Source organism: Pleuronectes platessa, chromosome 6, assembly GCF_947347685.1.
Source record: "Pleuronectes platessa chromosome 6, fPlePla1.1, whole genome shotgun sequence".
In the NCBI taxonomy this organism is placed as follows: Eukaryota; Metazoa; Chordata; class Actinopteri; order Pleuronectiformes; family Pleuronectidae; genus Pleuronectes; species Pleuronectes platessa.
Window position 1 is genome coordinate 6925151 of NC_070631.1, and position 16596 is coordinate 6941746.

Here is a 16596-nt window from a genome sequence, read left to right on the forward strand (position 1 = left end):
ACAGTACTAAGTAGAAGGATGGGACACAAGCCAAGAAAGAAACTGTTAAATAATGACAAAGATATGGATGCAGGAATTGTATTTACTAAGTTGTTGCCGCTCTTGCAAAAAGTGAATAAGACACTTTTATCAAGAGACCTACCTGGTTTACTTTTACAAGTGTCAGAAAAAAACACGACAAATTTTCAATAAACTACCTGATTAATCACATGTATGATCACAGCTAATCAGAAAACATCTGATATATCCTTATTTCTTTATAAAAATCACTTAAATTATCTGTGATGTGACTTAAGTTGTTAAAGAAATCTTCTTGTGTCCAAAAATGTCCAGTGGCAATCCACACATAAGCAAATCCAGAGCAGAGAAGGGAGGAGATCCGATGCTTCTAAAGAGAAAAGAGTCAAAACACACAATATAGATGGACTAGACAAATGGCACCAATAATCCAATGTCCCATGTCACTTCTTAACGTTTGGACCCCAGTTAAATGCAAAACGAGAAAGAAGGAGAAAAGTTGGGGGGAAAAAAGTAGTTTTTCAGAAGTCTCAAAAAACGTCATTGAGGTAAAATAACTACGTGCGTTCCCTTTAAATAACCCGGAAGTAGAAAGTCCGCCTGTAAAGCGGATATCACCGTGACGCGGGGGTCAGGAGTTCTCTCTCACAGCCATCTTGGATATAACGTCCAGAGTCGGTGAGTGTCTCTGCGGACAATCCAACATCATCCAGCCGTTTCTTACAAATCCTCGTCTCCGTTAAAGGTGTCGTATGCTTGGTTAAAGTCCCGTCGTCAGGCCGGTTCGGCTATTGTTACGCCACCGGCCTCCCGTTCACCGATTTATCCGCCGTTGTGTCACCGATTACCGGTTCAAAATGGGGGAACATGATGACTACCCGTGTGTGTGTACGAGCCGCCTGTCAGGGCCGGCGAGGGAGGAAGGGTTTCAACCGAGTGAGCTGGTGTCTTCCCCGGGAGTAAAACCAGAGGGGAGAGCCGTGGGAAGGGAAACTGGTTAATTAGCTGGTTAGCTTCCTCCCCGGTGGAGTTTAACGGAAGTAGTTAGCTTAGCTTCCATCCAGGGGAAAGTAACGCCACAGCTGATGCTCACAAGCTAAAGCGTGGGCTCGGTGCGGCTCTGACAACTGCTGCAGTCCGGTTCGTACGCGTTGTGTCATGTGTTGACTAAGAAATCCCCAAATCATTGAATCCATAACAAATCTCGAGTTAACCTCCTTTCTCTATATTCAACCTTGAGGGCGAACTGAGATTTATAGGAATGCCATCTTATCTTTTCACAAATACTTGAGTCATAACTCTGTAATCTGTATTTGTTGAACGGGGTTTACATCATTTCCTGTTAATCTAGTTCACATTAGACTTTGTTTTAATGTAACAGTTTTAGGTGTGGACCTGGTTGTTACACTTTTGGCAAAGTTAGGTTTTATTTTGCAATCGCTCATATTTGATCAATACTGTAATATTTAAAAGGTGATGCCCGACATCCCAAGTGAAGACAAAGTGTTAACCCATAGTCACACACTGTAAGAGATGAGCTTACCTTCAAAGTATATTAGGGATGCTGAAAATACTTGCACACATATTGGGACTCAACAGTTTTGGGCTTAAATTGATTAGATCAATTATCCAAATCTGATGAGTTTAAATTTATTAAATCTTGTGGGATTCAATTGTTTATACTTTGTTTTTTTTGTTTCTTCCTCAAAAGCAACCATGCCCGGTGAAGCCACAGAAACGGTCCCCGTCACCGAGCAGGAGATGCAGCAGCCACAAGTGGAGACTGGTTCGTATATTTTAAACTTCAAATGCCTGCAATAGTGTGTTTTTAAAGAAAGGGATCCTTGAACTCTCCAAACCTGTGAAGTGGTCAACAAATTGTGGAGGAATCCATATTGGATTGCTGGGGGGGGGGGGGTTATTTGGTTAAAGCAGTTGACTCAGCTGCCTGGACACTTGAGTTGACGTAACAGGTGACGGTTATTTTGACTATCACCAGCCATGTGTTCAGGCATTAGCAACGGTAGTTTACTTGCTAGGCTATCTGCAGTGGTGATGTGGCTTCACTTGCCTTGAAGAGTTCTCCAGGACCCCTCTCTTTATTTATACAAACTCACAAAGGAGTGTGGTGACTTGCACGGACAACTGGACACGGTGCATGATGTTTGTTGTGGGTTCCCCTGTGAAAAGTGAATGACTTTAACCCAGTTTGTGTATAACAGTTGTTGCCTTGTTGGGGGATGGTGCCGATTATTCTGTGTTGCATATCTATATTTCAGATTGTAAAATGTGTGTCAATAGTGTCTAACATCAATATTAACAACTCACTTTATTTTGGATTTATTTAAATGCAAATCACATTTTGTATGTATATATATATATACATACACAATGGGTTGACTTGTAGTTGAAGGCTTTTAACCTGGATTTATTTTGAGTAGTTTTCTTTTGGACGGGAAGTTGAAGCAGAAATTCAATTTTTGCTTCAACAGTGAATCAGATTTTCAGAATAATTCCATAAAGCTTAAAGATCTTACTCATCAACTTTCACCAATATACACTCATGGTTTTCATGGTCTGTAAGTGGGTGGAGGTTCTTACTCAGGGGTGTGACCAAGACTTGTATACTAACTGATCAGTTGCAGCTGGTAACTGAGATGCCTTGCCAAGTTCCTTAGGATGTTTAGTCATTCATATACTAACTATTCAGTATTACTCCACATAGTTGCCAGGGAGCGGTGCAATAATTCAGCCTGAGCTATAAAAGTAATTAAGAGTTAAAATAAATGCAAGTCCAGTATTCACAAGGGTGTTTTCATATTTGCACTTTTTTGTCCAGGTAATCAGGTTCTGGTTTGTTTGTTCTTTTTTTTTCTCCTTGGGGTGATTTGTTGAGGCAGGTATAAATGCAGTAAAAACAGATGGGTCTTGAGTAAAATATTTTAGAGCACTGTATCCATATGTGCTTTCCATTTTAGAATGCTGCAGAGAGAGCAAACTCTAGCAGCTTATGTAGTAATGAGGGACAAGGTACTTCACGTGGTTTTTCGTGATTTTGGTTAAGTTGTATTTGTTGTGTGCAATAAAGAAACTAAACCGGGGGGAATGCTAAAGTTTACAACTCAAAGAGCAAACAAACTAGAAAATCTAAAACGGATCATCTTGGACTATAAATGGATTTATGGTTTATTTTTAATGCACCTGGCTGCTGTTTGGTTTAAAGGTCTTAAAACACTTGTCTCACATTCGGACACTGCATGGATGGGCACTTTTTCCGTCTTTGAGTGCACCAACACCCCCTCTGTTTCCAAACGGGCAAATCAAGAGCCACTTCCACATCACTGAACTTCCTTACACGTGTGGAGCACCGTTTCTTTTTCACTAGTATATTTATTAAGCTCTTACAATCTGCAATTTGAGGTCCTCAACTGTTATTTTCCTTCCCCATTACTGCCGCTGCTCTTCCCTCATCAGCTGCAGGAGTTCTGATTACTACTACTCCTGAGATGGCTGTTCCCACAGTGAACAAAGAAGTGCCACTGGAGAATCTTCCAGAACCCCCTGCTCCTGCCCAAGAGATAAGCCCCCCAGAAACTAGCATTGAGTCACGTATTGATCCACCAAATGGTGTTGCTGCAGCTCAAGAAATGGCCGAACAAACAGAAAAGAGTGGCCTGGAAGCATCACCAGTTTCACAGCAAGTAACAGCTGCTGACCCAGCAGAGGCTTCCGCTGGTCTGCCAGTTCCTGAAGAGTCCGTGCCTTCACCCAAAGCTCCAACTGAAGAGGTGCAAAGTCAGGAATCTGTGGTTGCTGCTGAAGAATTGGTTGGTGAAGAGGCTAAGCAGATTCCTGATGAAGTTAATCCCTCAGGAGAAGAGACGGAAACCGTGGCAGAAGAAATGCCAGGTGATCCTGAACCATCTGCTCTGGAACCATCTCCTCCTATACCTGCTGCTCCTGAAGATGTCAGTTTAAACGGCGAAGACGCAAAAATTGAAGTAGAGAGTCCAAGAAACCTTACCCTGAATGCAACTCAAGAAGTATTGCCTGGTGTTGTGAACATTGACGTGGCCACTCAAAAGGAAAATCTCGTCAAAGAACCTGTTATACTTCTTCCCAAGGTCGTTCAGTCTAAGAGGACCGCCAAATGTGAAGGCCCACACATTACCACTCGCCACCTGTCAGGTTGGTTTTAGCAGCGTCCCCTTCCCCCCCAACCTTTTTGAATTGTATTTCTGGAACGCTCCATCTTATTCAGGTTCAGTAGAAACGACTTGTTTTCCACGCAACAAAATTGAAGTGTCAATTTTCAGTGTGGGAAAGTCGGCTACATTAAGGTCGTTCTGATTGGTCAGTGTGGGTCATAGCTCTTTCAGCGTTAAATCTTGTTTTCGTCTCCAAGTCTTTCATTATCATCTGTAAAAGGGTAATTATTCTTTCCATAACCGATTTTCATACAATCAGTTACAAGGTTTTTGTCATTAAAATAAAAAATATATACTAAATTTTTAAGACAACATAAATTATTGAATCACTAGGCCACTTGCGCTATGTCTTATGTAGCAGAGTCCCTTGTTGTAATATATAGATGTATGACATTTTGTGCATCTTTCTTTTTATCCTAAGTGCATCCTGACTAAATCTAAAATGTGGTTTTCTGTGTGGAGGTTGGTATTGTGCATTTTGACTGGCAGTTTGTATCAAACTTTGAAATAAGGCAGGTCCTTTTCCTAACCCTAAAAATATGGTTGCATCTTGGTTTGTTAACTGGCATGAGTAAGACTTAAACAATCCAGATAAAAAAATTAAAGAATCTTTTTCTATTCAGCTACACCTCCTGCCCCAGCTTCTTCCAAGCAACCTCAGGCCGCTTCTGGCCCTGCTAAGCCCAAAGGCAAAGATGCCAAGGGTGCTCAGGGTTCCTCTGCCCCAAAGGCTGTCCCTGGCAGAAGAAAACGCTCTTCTATGTCTGCCTCTTCCTCCTCTCCCACGTCACCAAAATCTACTCCCTCCTCTACCCCCCTGTCACCTGTGACCTCTCCCCTAGCCGCCTCACCTGCTAGTTCCACTGCGTATCATGCTAACCGCTCCACTCCAAAAGTTGTCAAGGCTGGCAAGCAAGGAAAACCTAAGAAAGGAGAGGCATTTGTGCCTGCCTCTCAGGAGTGCAAGGTAACAGCAGCCGAGGCTCCATTAGCTGAAGCTAAACATGCCCCGGCTGAGACAAAGAAACCCTCACCGGCTGCTTTTAAAGTTACTTCAAAGCCTGCTGTAGCTGCACCAGTTTCTTTTTCGGAAACTCTTCCCTCAAGCCCTCCCAAACCATTTGAAGTTAAAGTAGCTTCATTAAAAACGGTTGCTGCAGTTGCTGACGATGAACTGCCTCCACTTATCCCATCTGAAAAGTCAATTCCAATGCCTGTGGTTGTACCCCTTGTTGAGAAACCTGCTCCTGTCGAGGCCAAACCTGCCCCAGTTGAGGCTGGTAAGCCAGCTGTCGAGGCCAAACCTGCCCCAGTTGAGGCTGGTAAGCCAGCTGTCGAGGCTAAACCTGTCCCAGTTGAGGCTGCTAAGCCAGCTGTCGAGGCTAAACATGCCCCAATTCAGGCTGCTAAACCTGCCCCAGTTCAGGCTGCTAAGCCAGCTGTCGAGGCTAAACCTGCCCCAGTTCAGGCTGCTAAGCCAGTTGTCGAGGCTAAACCTGTCCCAGTTGAGGCTGCTAAGCCAGTTGTCGAGGCTAAACCTGCCCCAGTTGAGGCTCCTAAGCCAGTTGTCGAGGCTAAACCTGCCCCAGTTGAGGCTGCTAAGCCAGTTGTCGAGGCTAAACCTGCCCCACTTGAGGCTGCTAAGCCAGTTGTCGAGGCTAAACCTGCCCCAGTGCAGGCTGCTAAGCCAGCTGTCGAGGCTAAACCTGCCCCTGTTGAGGTTGCTAAGCCAGCTGTCGAGGCCAAACCTGCCCCTGTTGAGGTTGCTAAGCCAGCTGTCGAGGCCAAACCTGCCCCTGTTGAGGTTGCTAAGCCAGCTGTCGAGGCCAAACCTGCCCCTGTTGAGGTTGCTAAGCCAGCTGTTGAGGCCAAACCTGCCCCTGTTGAGGTTGCTAAGCCAGCTGTTGAGGCCAAACCTGCCCCTGTTGAGGTTGCTAAACCGGCTGTCGAGGCCAAACCTGCCCCCCTTAAGGATGTGAAGCCGGCTGCCGAGGCTAAACCTATTGATGATGAGGTTCCTAAACAAGTCAAGGAAATTAAAGCTGCTCCTGCTGAGTTTTCAAAACCAGATGCCAAGCCTGTACCTGTTGAGGTTGTCAAGCCAGTTGCAGAACCTAAACCAGCAGCTGCTGAAGTTACCAAGCAGGCTCCTGTTAAGGATGCTAAACTAGTAACTGAGGTGAAATTGGTTGAGGTCAAGGCTACACCTGAAGAGGTTACCACGCCTGCTAAGCCCGCAGCTGAAACCTCATCTGCTCCCTTAAAACCAGCTCAAACTGAGCCTGCTGTTCCTGCCCCAGCTCCTCGTAAACTCACATTTGCAGAGGCACTTGCAAAACCTGTCCCTGTTAAACCTGAGGTCGAGGAAATAAATACAATTTCTGAACCCATCTCATCACCCAAACCTGCCCCCACACCTGCTAAAACACCAGCCAAGTTGGAGCCTGAGATCAAGGATGACAAGGGTATTTTCTTTTTCCTCTCTTTCTGTGCATCTATTTTTCCAACTGTCACTGCCACCTGGCATCTGCTGCAATACTTAAATATGCCATTCTCCAAGGTCATGACAAAAAAGGGTTGGGGTTAGGAAGTCTTTTATGCTTTAAACTGAGGTGCTACATAGGTGTCATAATGGATGCTCCTTGTTTTGGAGACGAATAATTTGTTTTTTGCCCTTTTATTTGTGGTCATACGATGTCAGTCGTTAGTTGGTTTAAATGTCTTGATGGTCTGGTTAATATGGTTTTAAAATGAAGGGGAATTGTTCTCAATACATCCAGAGTGCACAGTTGATTTGAATTTGAGTGAAGTTTTGGCAATACAAATGTTTCTATATTTTCCAGGAATGATTGCAGCTTATTTGCAGGAAAACTCAGTTCTGTAACCATGTTAAATGCACCATGTTGTGACTTATGGTCTCCTGTTGGTTTCTGTAGGATCTGGCACTGAGTCAGACAGCGATGACTCAGTCCCTGATCTGGAGGAACAGGACTCTGCACAGACACAGACACAGCAGGCTCAGGTGAGTCTTCATTCTGCTTTCTAATATATGGCTGCCTTGAGTCCAAACATAAGCTTGACTCATATTAAACCTTTAATGTAGATGTTGTGGTTTCTGACTCTTCAGTGATTATTAATACAGTGACTTTCGTTCTTCTGAGTATAATGAAGCCAACCTCTGTTCTGAGAAGAGAAAAAAACGTTTGAGTGACTAGCATGAGAATTATGAGTTTATTTACTTGTTAACCTAAAATGTGGATGAATGTTCTCTTAAAGCTTGCAGCAGCTGCTGAGATTGACGAGGAACCTGTCAGCAAAGCCAAACAGAGCCGCAGTGAAAAGAAGGCACGGAAGGTACTGGTCTTAACTTTTTTTCTAATTTAAGTCAAATTTTTTTTCTTGATCACTTTGTAACGATTCAAATGTGACATTTTAAAGATTATTTATATATCTTGCAGGCAATGTCAAAGCTTGGTCTCAGGCAGGTAACAGGGGTCACCAGGGTCACAATTCGCAAATCAAAGAACATCTTGTTTGTCATCACCAAACCAGACGTCTACAAGAGCCCTGCATCAGACACATACATCGTCTTCGGTGAAGCCAAGGTATGAGGCCGAATAAGGCACCATCCACTGACTGTTTTAACTAGTTTTACTTTTTATGAGCGCAGAAAAGACTCACAGAGCATTTCAGTCGAGGTGTGAGTGTAAAACCTCTAAAATGTTAATGTCATGTATTGGTGTCTCACTTTGCTCTCTCTCACACTACAGATTGAAGATCTTTCCCAGCAAGCCCAGCTGGCTGCCGCAGAAAAATTCAAGGTACAGGGAGAAGCTGTATCAAACATCCAAGAAAACACACAGACGCCAACAGTACAGGAGGAAAGCGAAGAAGAAGAGGTTAGTCACAGTTTTATTCAAGTAACACAATTGAATAGGAATTATTTAATGATCTGAGGAGTTTAACTTTTTCCTGCTATTATTTTCACAGGTTGATGAAACCGGAGTTGAGGTTAAAGACATTGAACTCGTCATGTCGCAAGCCAACGTGTCGCGGGCGAAGGCTGTACGGGCCCTGAAAAACAACAATAACGACATTGTCAATGCTATTATGGTAAGACTTAAAAAAACTTTTCTAGTGTCATCTTTTGGAATCATTCTAGTCAACAAACCATCTTAAACTCTTCAGTGATGATTGATACAGTGACTTTCGTTCTTCTGAGTTTCACTGAAGCTAACATTTTCTGTACTGAGAAGAGAGGAACTCTCAAAACTGGAGAAAAAAAAATCTTAAAAACATTTGCTAACAATCTTTTCTTGTTCCCTCTGCAGGAGTTGACGATGTAAACCAGTGTCAACGAGGAGTTGGAGAAATGTTGCTGATTTAATCTAAGCTCGTTTATACAATTTATACCCAAGATGGAAATAAAGTTGTGGCTTGATAAAATGAAATATTTGTGTTTGCAGTTCATTGATAAAAGGGGGCAGGGGGTGAATTATTACTGTGGCTTATTAGCCTGGTCAAGGAAAGGATGAAGCAGGTGAATTAGTACAGGAGACTACTGGAAATATTTATTTTCTATACCTATACATTCCTTAATTAGAGGTAACAGAGACCTCCGTTTTTTAAGGTTAAGGACATTGAGCTAATTCCTTCCCCTACTTTTCACCTTTCTTTTGTCCATAGTTGATCAGTTTACTAAAATATCAAGTATATACTTGTTTAACCCAATAGACTGCTGTTAGCCCAATCAGCCCTCAACACCTCAATGTATAAAACGTAGTGATTGATAAAGGTTAACAATGTAGCACCTATACAATCAACAGATTTCAATGCTCTTATGATAAATAAGATATGAAAAAGGCAGGTCTGTAACTGATGGATTTGTCTTTTCACCATTTAATAAAAAACTCGGTAGCACTTGTCTTATCGACTTAAAGTGACTAATGTAACATTGGTTGTTCATAGAAGTTCTTATAAAGACACAAGTGTGACACACCCATCCTACAGTCACACAGTTGATCTTAATTAGACTCGGAGCACGTCCTCCCCTCAAATGTTTTGTGACTGTTGTTATGGCTGCACCCATCTTCTACCCAACCACACCCCTGGAGACCTGTCCTCTGGAGATGGTACAGTCACGTCAGCATGGACTCCATAGATGAATGCGACAGAGTGAAGCAACAAACTGCAAATTCTTTTTTCATTCCAAAATTGTACTTAAATGAAAATATATTATGGAATTCTAATAAATACATGGGAGACAACTAAATATTCATTCTTTTATGGATTATAAGTCCTAAAAGGAAAAATAAGCGTAATCTTGATTGATTTACTTGGAGAAGAATGCATTTTGGGGGAATTATCTTCTAACAATCATGAATAAAGTTATCTTGTGCCCTATCAGAATATACTTCATTCATCTTGATTTTTGTCGAAGATTTAAAATGTTTAATGGCCTTAATAATTGACACAATCTGAAAATTAAAAGGGACACTTGTCCTCATTAAGCCGCAGCCAAGTCATGAGAATTTTTAACCAGATTTTCAGCGATGAATGTGATTCTGTAGATGGTCTGTTAAATATAAATATAAATGTTAAATATAAATGTAAATCCTAAATATAAATGTTTTATCTATATCTAACCCAATCAGAATCAGAATTATACTTACACATGCAGGATATTGCCTTGGTCTGGTTGGTACATTGGACATAAAACAACAATCAGACATAAAACAACAATATATACAGTAAGAAGCAAATATAGCCCCTCAATAATAATAAACTGTATTAATTCAAATACAGTATTGACAGAAGCTTTGAAAACTAAATACAGGTAAATCAACTAGAAACAATTATAACTAATGTATTGTAAAGAGTTGTATAAATCTAATTATGATATATTGTAAAGAACTTCCTTAAATATTATTATAATGTATTGTAAAGAGTTGTTTAAATGTTACAGTAATATATTGTTTAAATATAATATATTATAAAGAGGTACAGCTCAGTAAGAGTGATGATCTCTCTCTCTCTCTCCCCTCCTCCCTCCTCCCTCCCTCCTCCCCTGACTCCGTAGAAAATCACATTAACTTCTAGAAGCGTCTAGTGCGCTGCATCTGCGCCAGGGCTGCTATTCACATCCCGAGATACGCAGGAGCATCCGGAGCAGCACAGTGCACAGGACCGAGGCTGTTGCAGTGACTGTGTGTGGGCAGCATTCCTGGTTCTTCACGGGCGTTACCGATCTTCTTCTCCCGGGATTGCTTTACCTTCGAGACCGAGACTCACTTCGACCCCAGACATGTAAGTTGTTGGAAGTTAAAGTGACGAAAGGACGGAGGGGAAAGTGCAACAGAGCCACACGCTTAGCAAGCTAGCTAGTTAGCGTTAGCCGTCCGCGAACATGCTTTCGCCAAGGCGGGAGGTTGGCCTTTCCCCAGTGAGCTGCTAGCTAACGGGCACTCGCCGCTTCGTGGACCGGGTTTAGAAACGCGGTTCGGCCCCGCACTTATTTCCGCAGGTCCGGGATCCCGGTATCAGCCGCCTACTTTCTTCTTTTTTTTTACCCGGGGTTCGAGTCAGGTGCACCGCATGGCTGAAGTAAGGCAACGGCCAAAGTCAGCGTTGTTAGCTTGACTAGCAGGGTGTTCATTGATCCCCCGGTTAGCTCCGTGTCAGGTGTCGGGATATCGCCGGCTAGCAGGAGAAACACGGACTTTAGCGACGTGAAAACGGGCTGCTAGCTCGATCGCGAAGTTGTAGAAAGGGATCGAGCGAGGATTAACCAACATTTGTCCGAGGCTAGCTTCATATTAGTCCGCGATCATCTTTAAGAGGATTTGCTTAATGACGCCATCAGTTAAATGCTACGAAGAGAGAATAACACCGACAATAAATACACGGCGCGTGCACTAATACCAGTGAAAACTGAATTTATAAAACCCACACTTAGATATTCGGAGGTTTGTGGGTGGTTATTGATTAGTTATAACCACATATAAGCGTCCAATGCAGATCTACAGCCGAGTGAGGGTTTTATCATTCAGAATCACATTATCATTTGAGTCTATGAAAAACACGTGGTTTCTTTCGCGTTCTACTCATCCGGTCTTACAGCTACACCTTTAAAGTTGGACTTTAGCCTAAGGTGATTAAATCAACTTGCGTTTGTCGCTCAACCCATTCCCATGAACATCACGGTTTTTTTATCCAATTAAAACAAGAGTATATTTAAATCCACAGAAATGAAAAGATGGATCCTATTTTACGAACTGCAAATGAGATGATTAAAATGATTAACCGATTATCAAAATAAATTCTAGGCGAAATTTAATCATTAAGTATTTTTATTTTAATATTACTGTTAAATCTATTCATAAAAAGGATTTACGTAACATGCCCACTATTATTCCACAGTAGATGATTTAAACCTGTTCTTAATTGAAAAGCATCCCAAATTAATATGCATTTTATCATATGCATATATGTTATAATTAAAATCGACTTGGACATTGGACTCGCTGAGATGAACCCGTCCAAACCATCTTGTTAATGTGACCAACTGTAACCAGAGGCTTTGTGGCAACCTGATACATGGGCTTGTTGATGGCAGCCTATTGTCTCGACCTGATCTCCTATAAACAGCATTCATTTGTATAATCTGTTTTACGAGTTGTAGATCTGGGGAACTCTAAAGGCCAATGTATGCTTCTGCGTTTTGACGGACACGGACAGATAGGACCGCCCTCTCCAACGTGGAACGCCCTCTCCGTGCCTCTCCGAGGCTCCTCGGAGAGCTTTTCGTGCCGCGCTCATTTTTCTAACTATACGTCGAAATGACGGACAGCCCACGGATAGCACTTGGCTGTGATTGGTCCGCTAACGCCAGCATTTCGGAATGGAAACTTCCTGTTCCATTCCCTACATCACAATAAACCAAAATCACAACTACGACTCTATGATTAATGTGACAAGTGTGTTAAGCCAGCGGCGTTGTCCGGCTGACGGTGGCTGGTTAGAGCACTTACAGCATGTGTGTACGGTCACATGAGGTTATAACGAACTTTGATAACGGGGATAGCGGGCTAGCCACCATGCTAACTGCGGTGGGAACAGCACCAAAACCCGCTGACTTTAATCCCACGGCTCGCATGACACTGTTTCTCAAACACCGTCAGGTTAGAAGCAAACACTTGGTAGTAGCTAGTATCGGGTGTCCGTGCTGACTGTGTGTGGAAGCTGGGGGGAGCTAGCTGCCTCCGTGTAGCTTCAAGCTGTTGCAGCTGTTGAATTAGCAACGCAGTTTGGAAACAAGACCGGGGAACCGCTGCGTTAAGACACGATAACATAAGCATTTTGACCCGCTGGGTGTCACTTTATTCAGCAAAAACTGTCGCGTCATCAACGTCCTTTTTCTGTTAGTTCCCATCGTTCACTGTGTCTGAGGAGCCGGGAGGACGTAAATAAACCAGCGTGGACTTCTTCTATATACCTCATGAGGTAGGCTTGTCTAAGCTCGACTTCCGTTTCGCCATCTACTGTTCTGGCGGTGAATTGTTTTCACAACAAAAAGGCTCGTAGAACTATAAATCAAAAAGGGTCCGTCCGATCCGTCCGTCCGTCATTCCGAAACGGACTCGGAGAAGCATACTGAGGCCTTAAGAATGAATGAATGAACGGTTAATAATAGTTTAAAAAGTGACCCCTGTTGTTATTGAACCCAATCTAATTTAATGGGCACAACAAATTAGATATGCACACTGAATGTTACAGACTGTTTACATTTCCCTCTTTCTTTTCACAGGCATCCAGCAACCGCCAAGTGGTACGACAGGAGGGACGCTGTTTTTATAGAGTTCTGTGTAGCAGACAGCAAAGATGTTAAAGTCACATTTGACAAAACAAAGTTTGGTTTCACGTAAGTTTGTCGCATGCAGACTCAAAATATTAAGTTGTATTAACTTGTCATTTCCTTGTTCCTTTGTTGTTTGTTAAGTATCATAATCAAACTTCTGAGACAAAAATCATTGGGTTAACACAGAATCTGGGCTCTTGTTCATCACAACTGGTTCTCTAGCTTACAAAGCGTCTTCTCAACAGTTGTCAAACATATTTGACTTTATATCCGCCAAAATCAGGATGAGTCTGAGACTAATACAGGCGTGGTGTCCAATCCGAGTGCCATAGAAAACTAGATGCAGATAGTTAACACATTTTCAAAGATAAATGAAGAGCCCAGCACACAGACATTAATCAGTTAATTAATGAAATGAGAAGTATGAAGTGTGCTTCTTGTAAAGATGAGTGAGCAACATAGTAACATGTCCAAAACTGTGGAAACACAATATAAGAGCAGTTACAGCTTTAGATTTATTACTTTATTTTTGTTTAGCCACGTGTTATGAGCTTATGCTGTGAGTAAGAATAATTCCCAGATTTTCGAAATCTTGTCTTGTTTTTCAGTTAACTGAGTGTTGTTTCATTTTCCCAAAATCATGTTTTTTCTTTTCTTTTGTTCTCCACAGCTGTCTTGCAGGAACCGAAAATGAGAAACATGAGAATGAAATAGACCTTTTTGACGCCATTGATGAAAATGTACGTCACTGTCCGAATCGTTGCTTTGATTAATGTTTCTTTATGATATTGTAAATAATTATTTGCACAAGATAGTGAATGAGATTGATATAACACTGCTGTTATCTTTCTGCCTCAATGTAGGATTCCAAACACAAATGCACAGGTCGCTCAGTGATGTGTTACTTAAAAAAAGTGCAGCCGGGAAAGCCGTGGCCGAGGCTAACAAAAGACAAGGTTAAGGTACGTAGTCAACCATTGAATGTAATACACAATTTGTAGCATACATTCAAAATGCAAATGGTTTCCAGAAAGATTCAGTTCGATTTGCATCAGATTCCTATAACGTGAGACACTGATATTGTTTTCACAGCTGAGTTGGCTCAGTGTTGACTTCAGCAACTGGAGAGACTGGGAGGACGATTCGGATGAGGAGATGGTCAACTCCAACCCACTCTCAGATGTAAGCACCCTGATAAACAGATTAAAGTATTCATTGTCACTGTTTTTAAACTTAACCAAGAGCGTTTTCTAGACTGATGTTTCAGCTTCAGCATTCTTGATCAAAATTACAAACGCACTCTAAAAATGCACAAGGACCAAAATGTCTTACAAGCTTGTGTGAATATGGGTTTAAGACAATATTATGAAATAATGTAATGACTTAAAATTAGTTGGTAGCATTTGCATGCCTTGTATTAAAATTTAATTTGGTATTAGTCATCATTTCATATTTATGTATATCTTTTACTATAACAACTGACTATTCCACTCTTTGCATAAAATGGACCAAATCTGTATATTAGTTGGTGGCAGGTCTAAGATAGAAGAAAGAATAGTTGGGGAGCCTGTTTCGTTAGTTAAGGGTTTGTGACACGGATCTTGAACGGCAGCGTTGGCTGCTTCATCCTTTCAGGAACATTTGTCATCCTCCCGCCCTGTCTCCCTCTTCTCCTGTCTAAATGCCCCAAAAATGATTTAACAAATAACAGCACAAGGTCCTGAATAGGCAATTTTTTGCAATAAATGGTTTAGAAGAAAAGAGATTGGTGCATGTAAACAGTTTTACTCATTAAGAAAATTTGAATATAGAATTCCGCAAAAATGTATATATGAACCTTAACTAAATCTAAAGCTGTAAAAGATATTGGGTTTTCCATTTGAGGATAAGACTTTGCTTTAATACTGTTGTTGTTATATTACAGCTGATGAACAACATGGGAGGAGAGGAAGATCTTGATCTCGAAGGTCCAGATGAGGTATGAATCTTTTTACTTAATTAATTGTGATATTCAGTGTCTATAACTGTTCTTGTTGAAACATTGATCAGATGATTATTCAACCTTCTACCCTTTTGTCTTTTTAGGATGAGTCAGCAGATAGCGATGATGAAAGTAAGTAATGCATCAAATTCTAGCTGTTTATAATGGTGGTGATACAAGATTTAAAAATAAGTGCTTTCGTGAGTGTAAGACTGTTTTTCCTTTCACTTTCAGAAATGCCAGATTTGGAATAGAAGACAGACTCTGGAAAGAAAATGGAAGAACAGTTGGCAAGAGGAATCTTAAACAAATGTATATCTAAAATTGAAGGCAGTGACAAACAACTGTACATACGAGTCAGTAGTCATATTTAAAACCTTATTCTCTGCTCCAAACTCATGACCGATCAGTCCACTGAAGGTTGATATGCATGGTATTGTACAGAGCAGCTATCTCCACTTCCATTTGCTGTACTGCACCTTTTCGGGTATCTTGTTTTACTGTTAAATATTACAACCAAGCACACATTTGTTGGAAAAGCTGTATAGTTGTCCTCAACTGAGCAATATGTGTTTAAAAAGAGATAAAACATTTTGTTTTCAAATTAATTGTGGTTTGAAATAATTGGGCCAACCCATTCCAAATTTTGTGGTTTTAAGTTAGTAGACTGGTGTGGTTTTCTCAAGGTTTAAGTCAAAAGTAGATGTGTGCATCAAAATAATTAGTTCCATTGATTTATCGATTTGGCTCCTCCAAAGCCTTCCATGTGATGTGAATTAGATATCCAGGAAGCCAGTCTCTGTTTCTGTAGCTTAACCTTCCAGCTTACATGTTTCCCTTTACTTCTCGTTTCTGAAACCATTGCAGAAACATTTGCATCTTCCCAGTGGTCACCTGCGTGGTAATCTGAATGAATCTCACATATTTAGTATCTTGACAGCTCTTCTCTCCCTACCCACACGACACTATCATATTGGACAGCAGAAACAAGGTGACATTTTTTAGGCTGTTAAAAGAAGCTTGAGGTTCATTCAACTGTATGTGGTTTGTTGCTATTCTCCAGGTTCTTTCCATGTTCATCTAGAATAGATCCCCCCTCGTTGGTGAGGACGTGTTGCAACGATGTGGTGCCGTGTAATGACCAAATTATATTTGCACTGTCAAATAAAATGTAAGGGGAGACAAGTAATGTTGACTTACAGTGGAAATTCTTTTTTTATTGTCTACATCTTTCTAATAAACTGTTTAAGAATCATTTAAAAGGCCTTTTTTTTGGAAATTACATTTGACATGTATGATTAATTTGTCACTGAATACAAAGTTAGACTTGTAACGAAGCGTCATGACCCCTGATATCAGGAGAACAAGATGCATCATAATTTGGGGAATTCGGCGGGTCATGTTTGGCATCAAACCTGCCAGTAAATCAGAATTAATTCATGGACCCTGGTTTATTGTATTATAGATTCCTTTTGCACTTACTTCGAGAACCTATATAATCAGTAATTTTATCTCCAAATTAAGATGCAGTA

The 16596-nt window shown here is 41.3% G+C and overlaps 2 protein-coding genes and 2 non-coding genes across 7 annotated transcripts; all 4 read left to right on the top strand.

The window, feature by feature from the left end:
* The first annotated feature begins 605 nt into the window (after positions 1-605).
* Positions 606-8677, top strand: naca (nascent polypeptide associated complex subunit alpha). 4 transcript variants are annotated; one of them, XM_053424171.1, is made up of 9 exons: positions 617-696; positions 1730-1804; positions 3493-4206; positions 7163-7248; positions 7503-7580; positions 7685-7831; positions 7997-8125; positions 8217-8339; positions 8558-8677. In XM_053424171.1, the coding sequence occupies exons 2-9, from the start codon at positions 1735-1737 to the stop codon at positions 8570-8572; spliced, it is 1362 nt and encodes a 453-aa protein (XP_053280146.1). In that variant the 5' UTR covers positions 617-696; positions 1730-1734; the 3' UTR covers positions 8573-8677. The 4 variants fall into 4 exon arrangements, with proteins under 4 accessions (XP_053280149.1, XP_053280146.1, XP_053280147.1 ...); XM_053424172.1 differs by having other exon boundaries at positions 642-763; XM_053424174.1 differs by lacking the exon at positions 3493-4206 and having other exon boundaries at positions 606-696.
* On the top strand, positions 7347-7418 carry LOC128443222 (small nucleolar RNA SNORD59). The gene has a single exon (XR_008339008.1). It is a non-coding gene; the product is annotated as a small nucleolar RNA SNORD59 (small nucleolar RNA).
* On the top strand, positions 8408-8483 carry LOC128443223 (small nucleolar RNA SNORD59). The gene has a single exon (XR_008339009.1). It is a non-coding gene; the product is annotated as a small nucleolar RNA SNORD59 (small nucleolar RNA).
* Positions 8678-10342: 1665 nt separating the features above from the next.
* On the top strand, positions 10343-16319 carry LOC128442017 (prostaglandin E synthase 3). The gene is made up of 8 exons (XM_053424181.1): positions 10343-10532; positions 13033-13146; positions 13754-13823; positions 13947-14045; positions 14176-14265; positions 15008-15061; positions 15169-15196; positions 15299-16319. Coding segments are annotated over exons 1-8 (477 nt in total). The 5' UTR covers positions 10343-10530; the 3' UTR covers positions 15319-16319.
* The last annotated feature ends 277 nt before the right edge of the window (positions 16320-16596 follow it).

Bases quoted from the DNA above. Each gene is read 5' to 3' on its own strand.
- LOC128442017 (XM_053424181.1), top strand. The intron at 14,266-15,007 runs GTAAGCACCCTG...GTTATATTACAG, and splicing joins ACTCCAACCCACTCTCAGAT to CTGATGAACAACATGGGAGG. The intron at 15,062-15,168 runs GTATGAATCTTT...TTGTCTTTTTAG, and splicing joins ATCTCGAAGGTCCAGATGAG to GATGAGTCAGCAGATAGCGA.
- naca (XM_053424171.1), top strand. From the start codon at position 1,735: ATGCCCGGTGAAGCCACAGAAACGGTCCCCGTCACCGAGCAGGAGATG. The intron at 7,581-7,684 runs GTACTGGTCTTA...TATATCTTGCAG, and splicing joins GTGAAAAGAAGGCACGGAAG to GCAATGTCAAAGCTTGGTCT. The intron at 8,126-8,216 runs GTTAGTCACAGT...TTATTTTCACAG, and splicing joins AGGAAAGCGAAGAAGAAGAG to GTTGATGAAACCGGAGTTGA.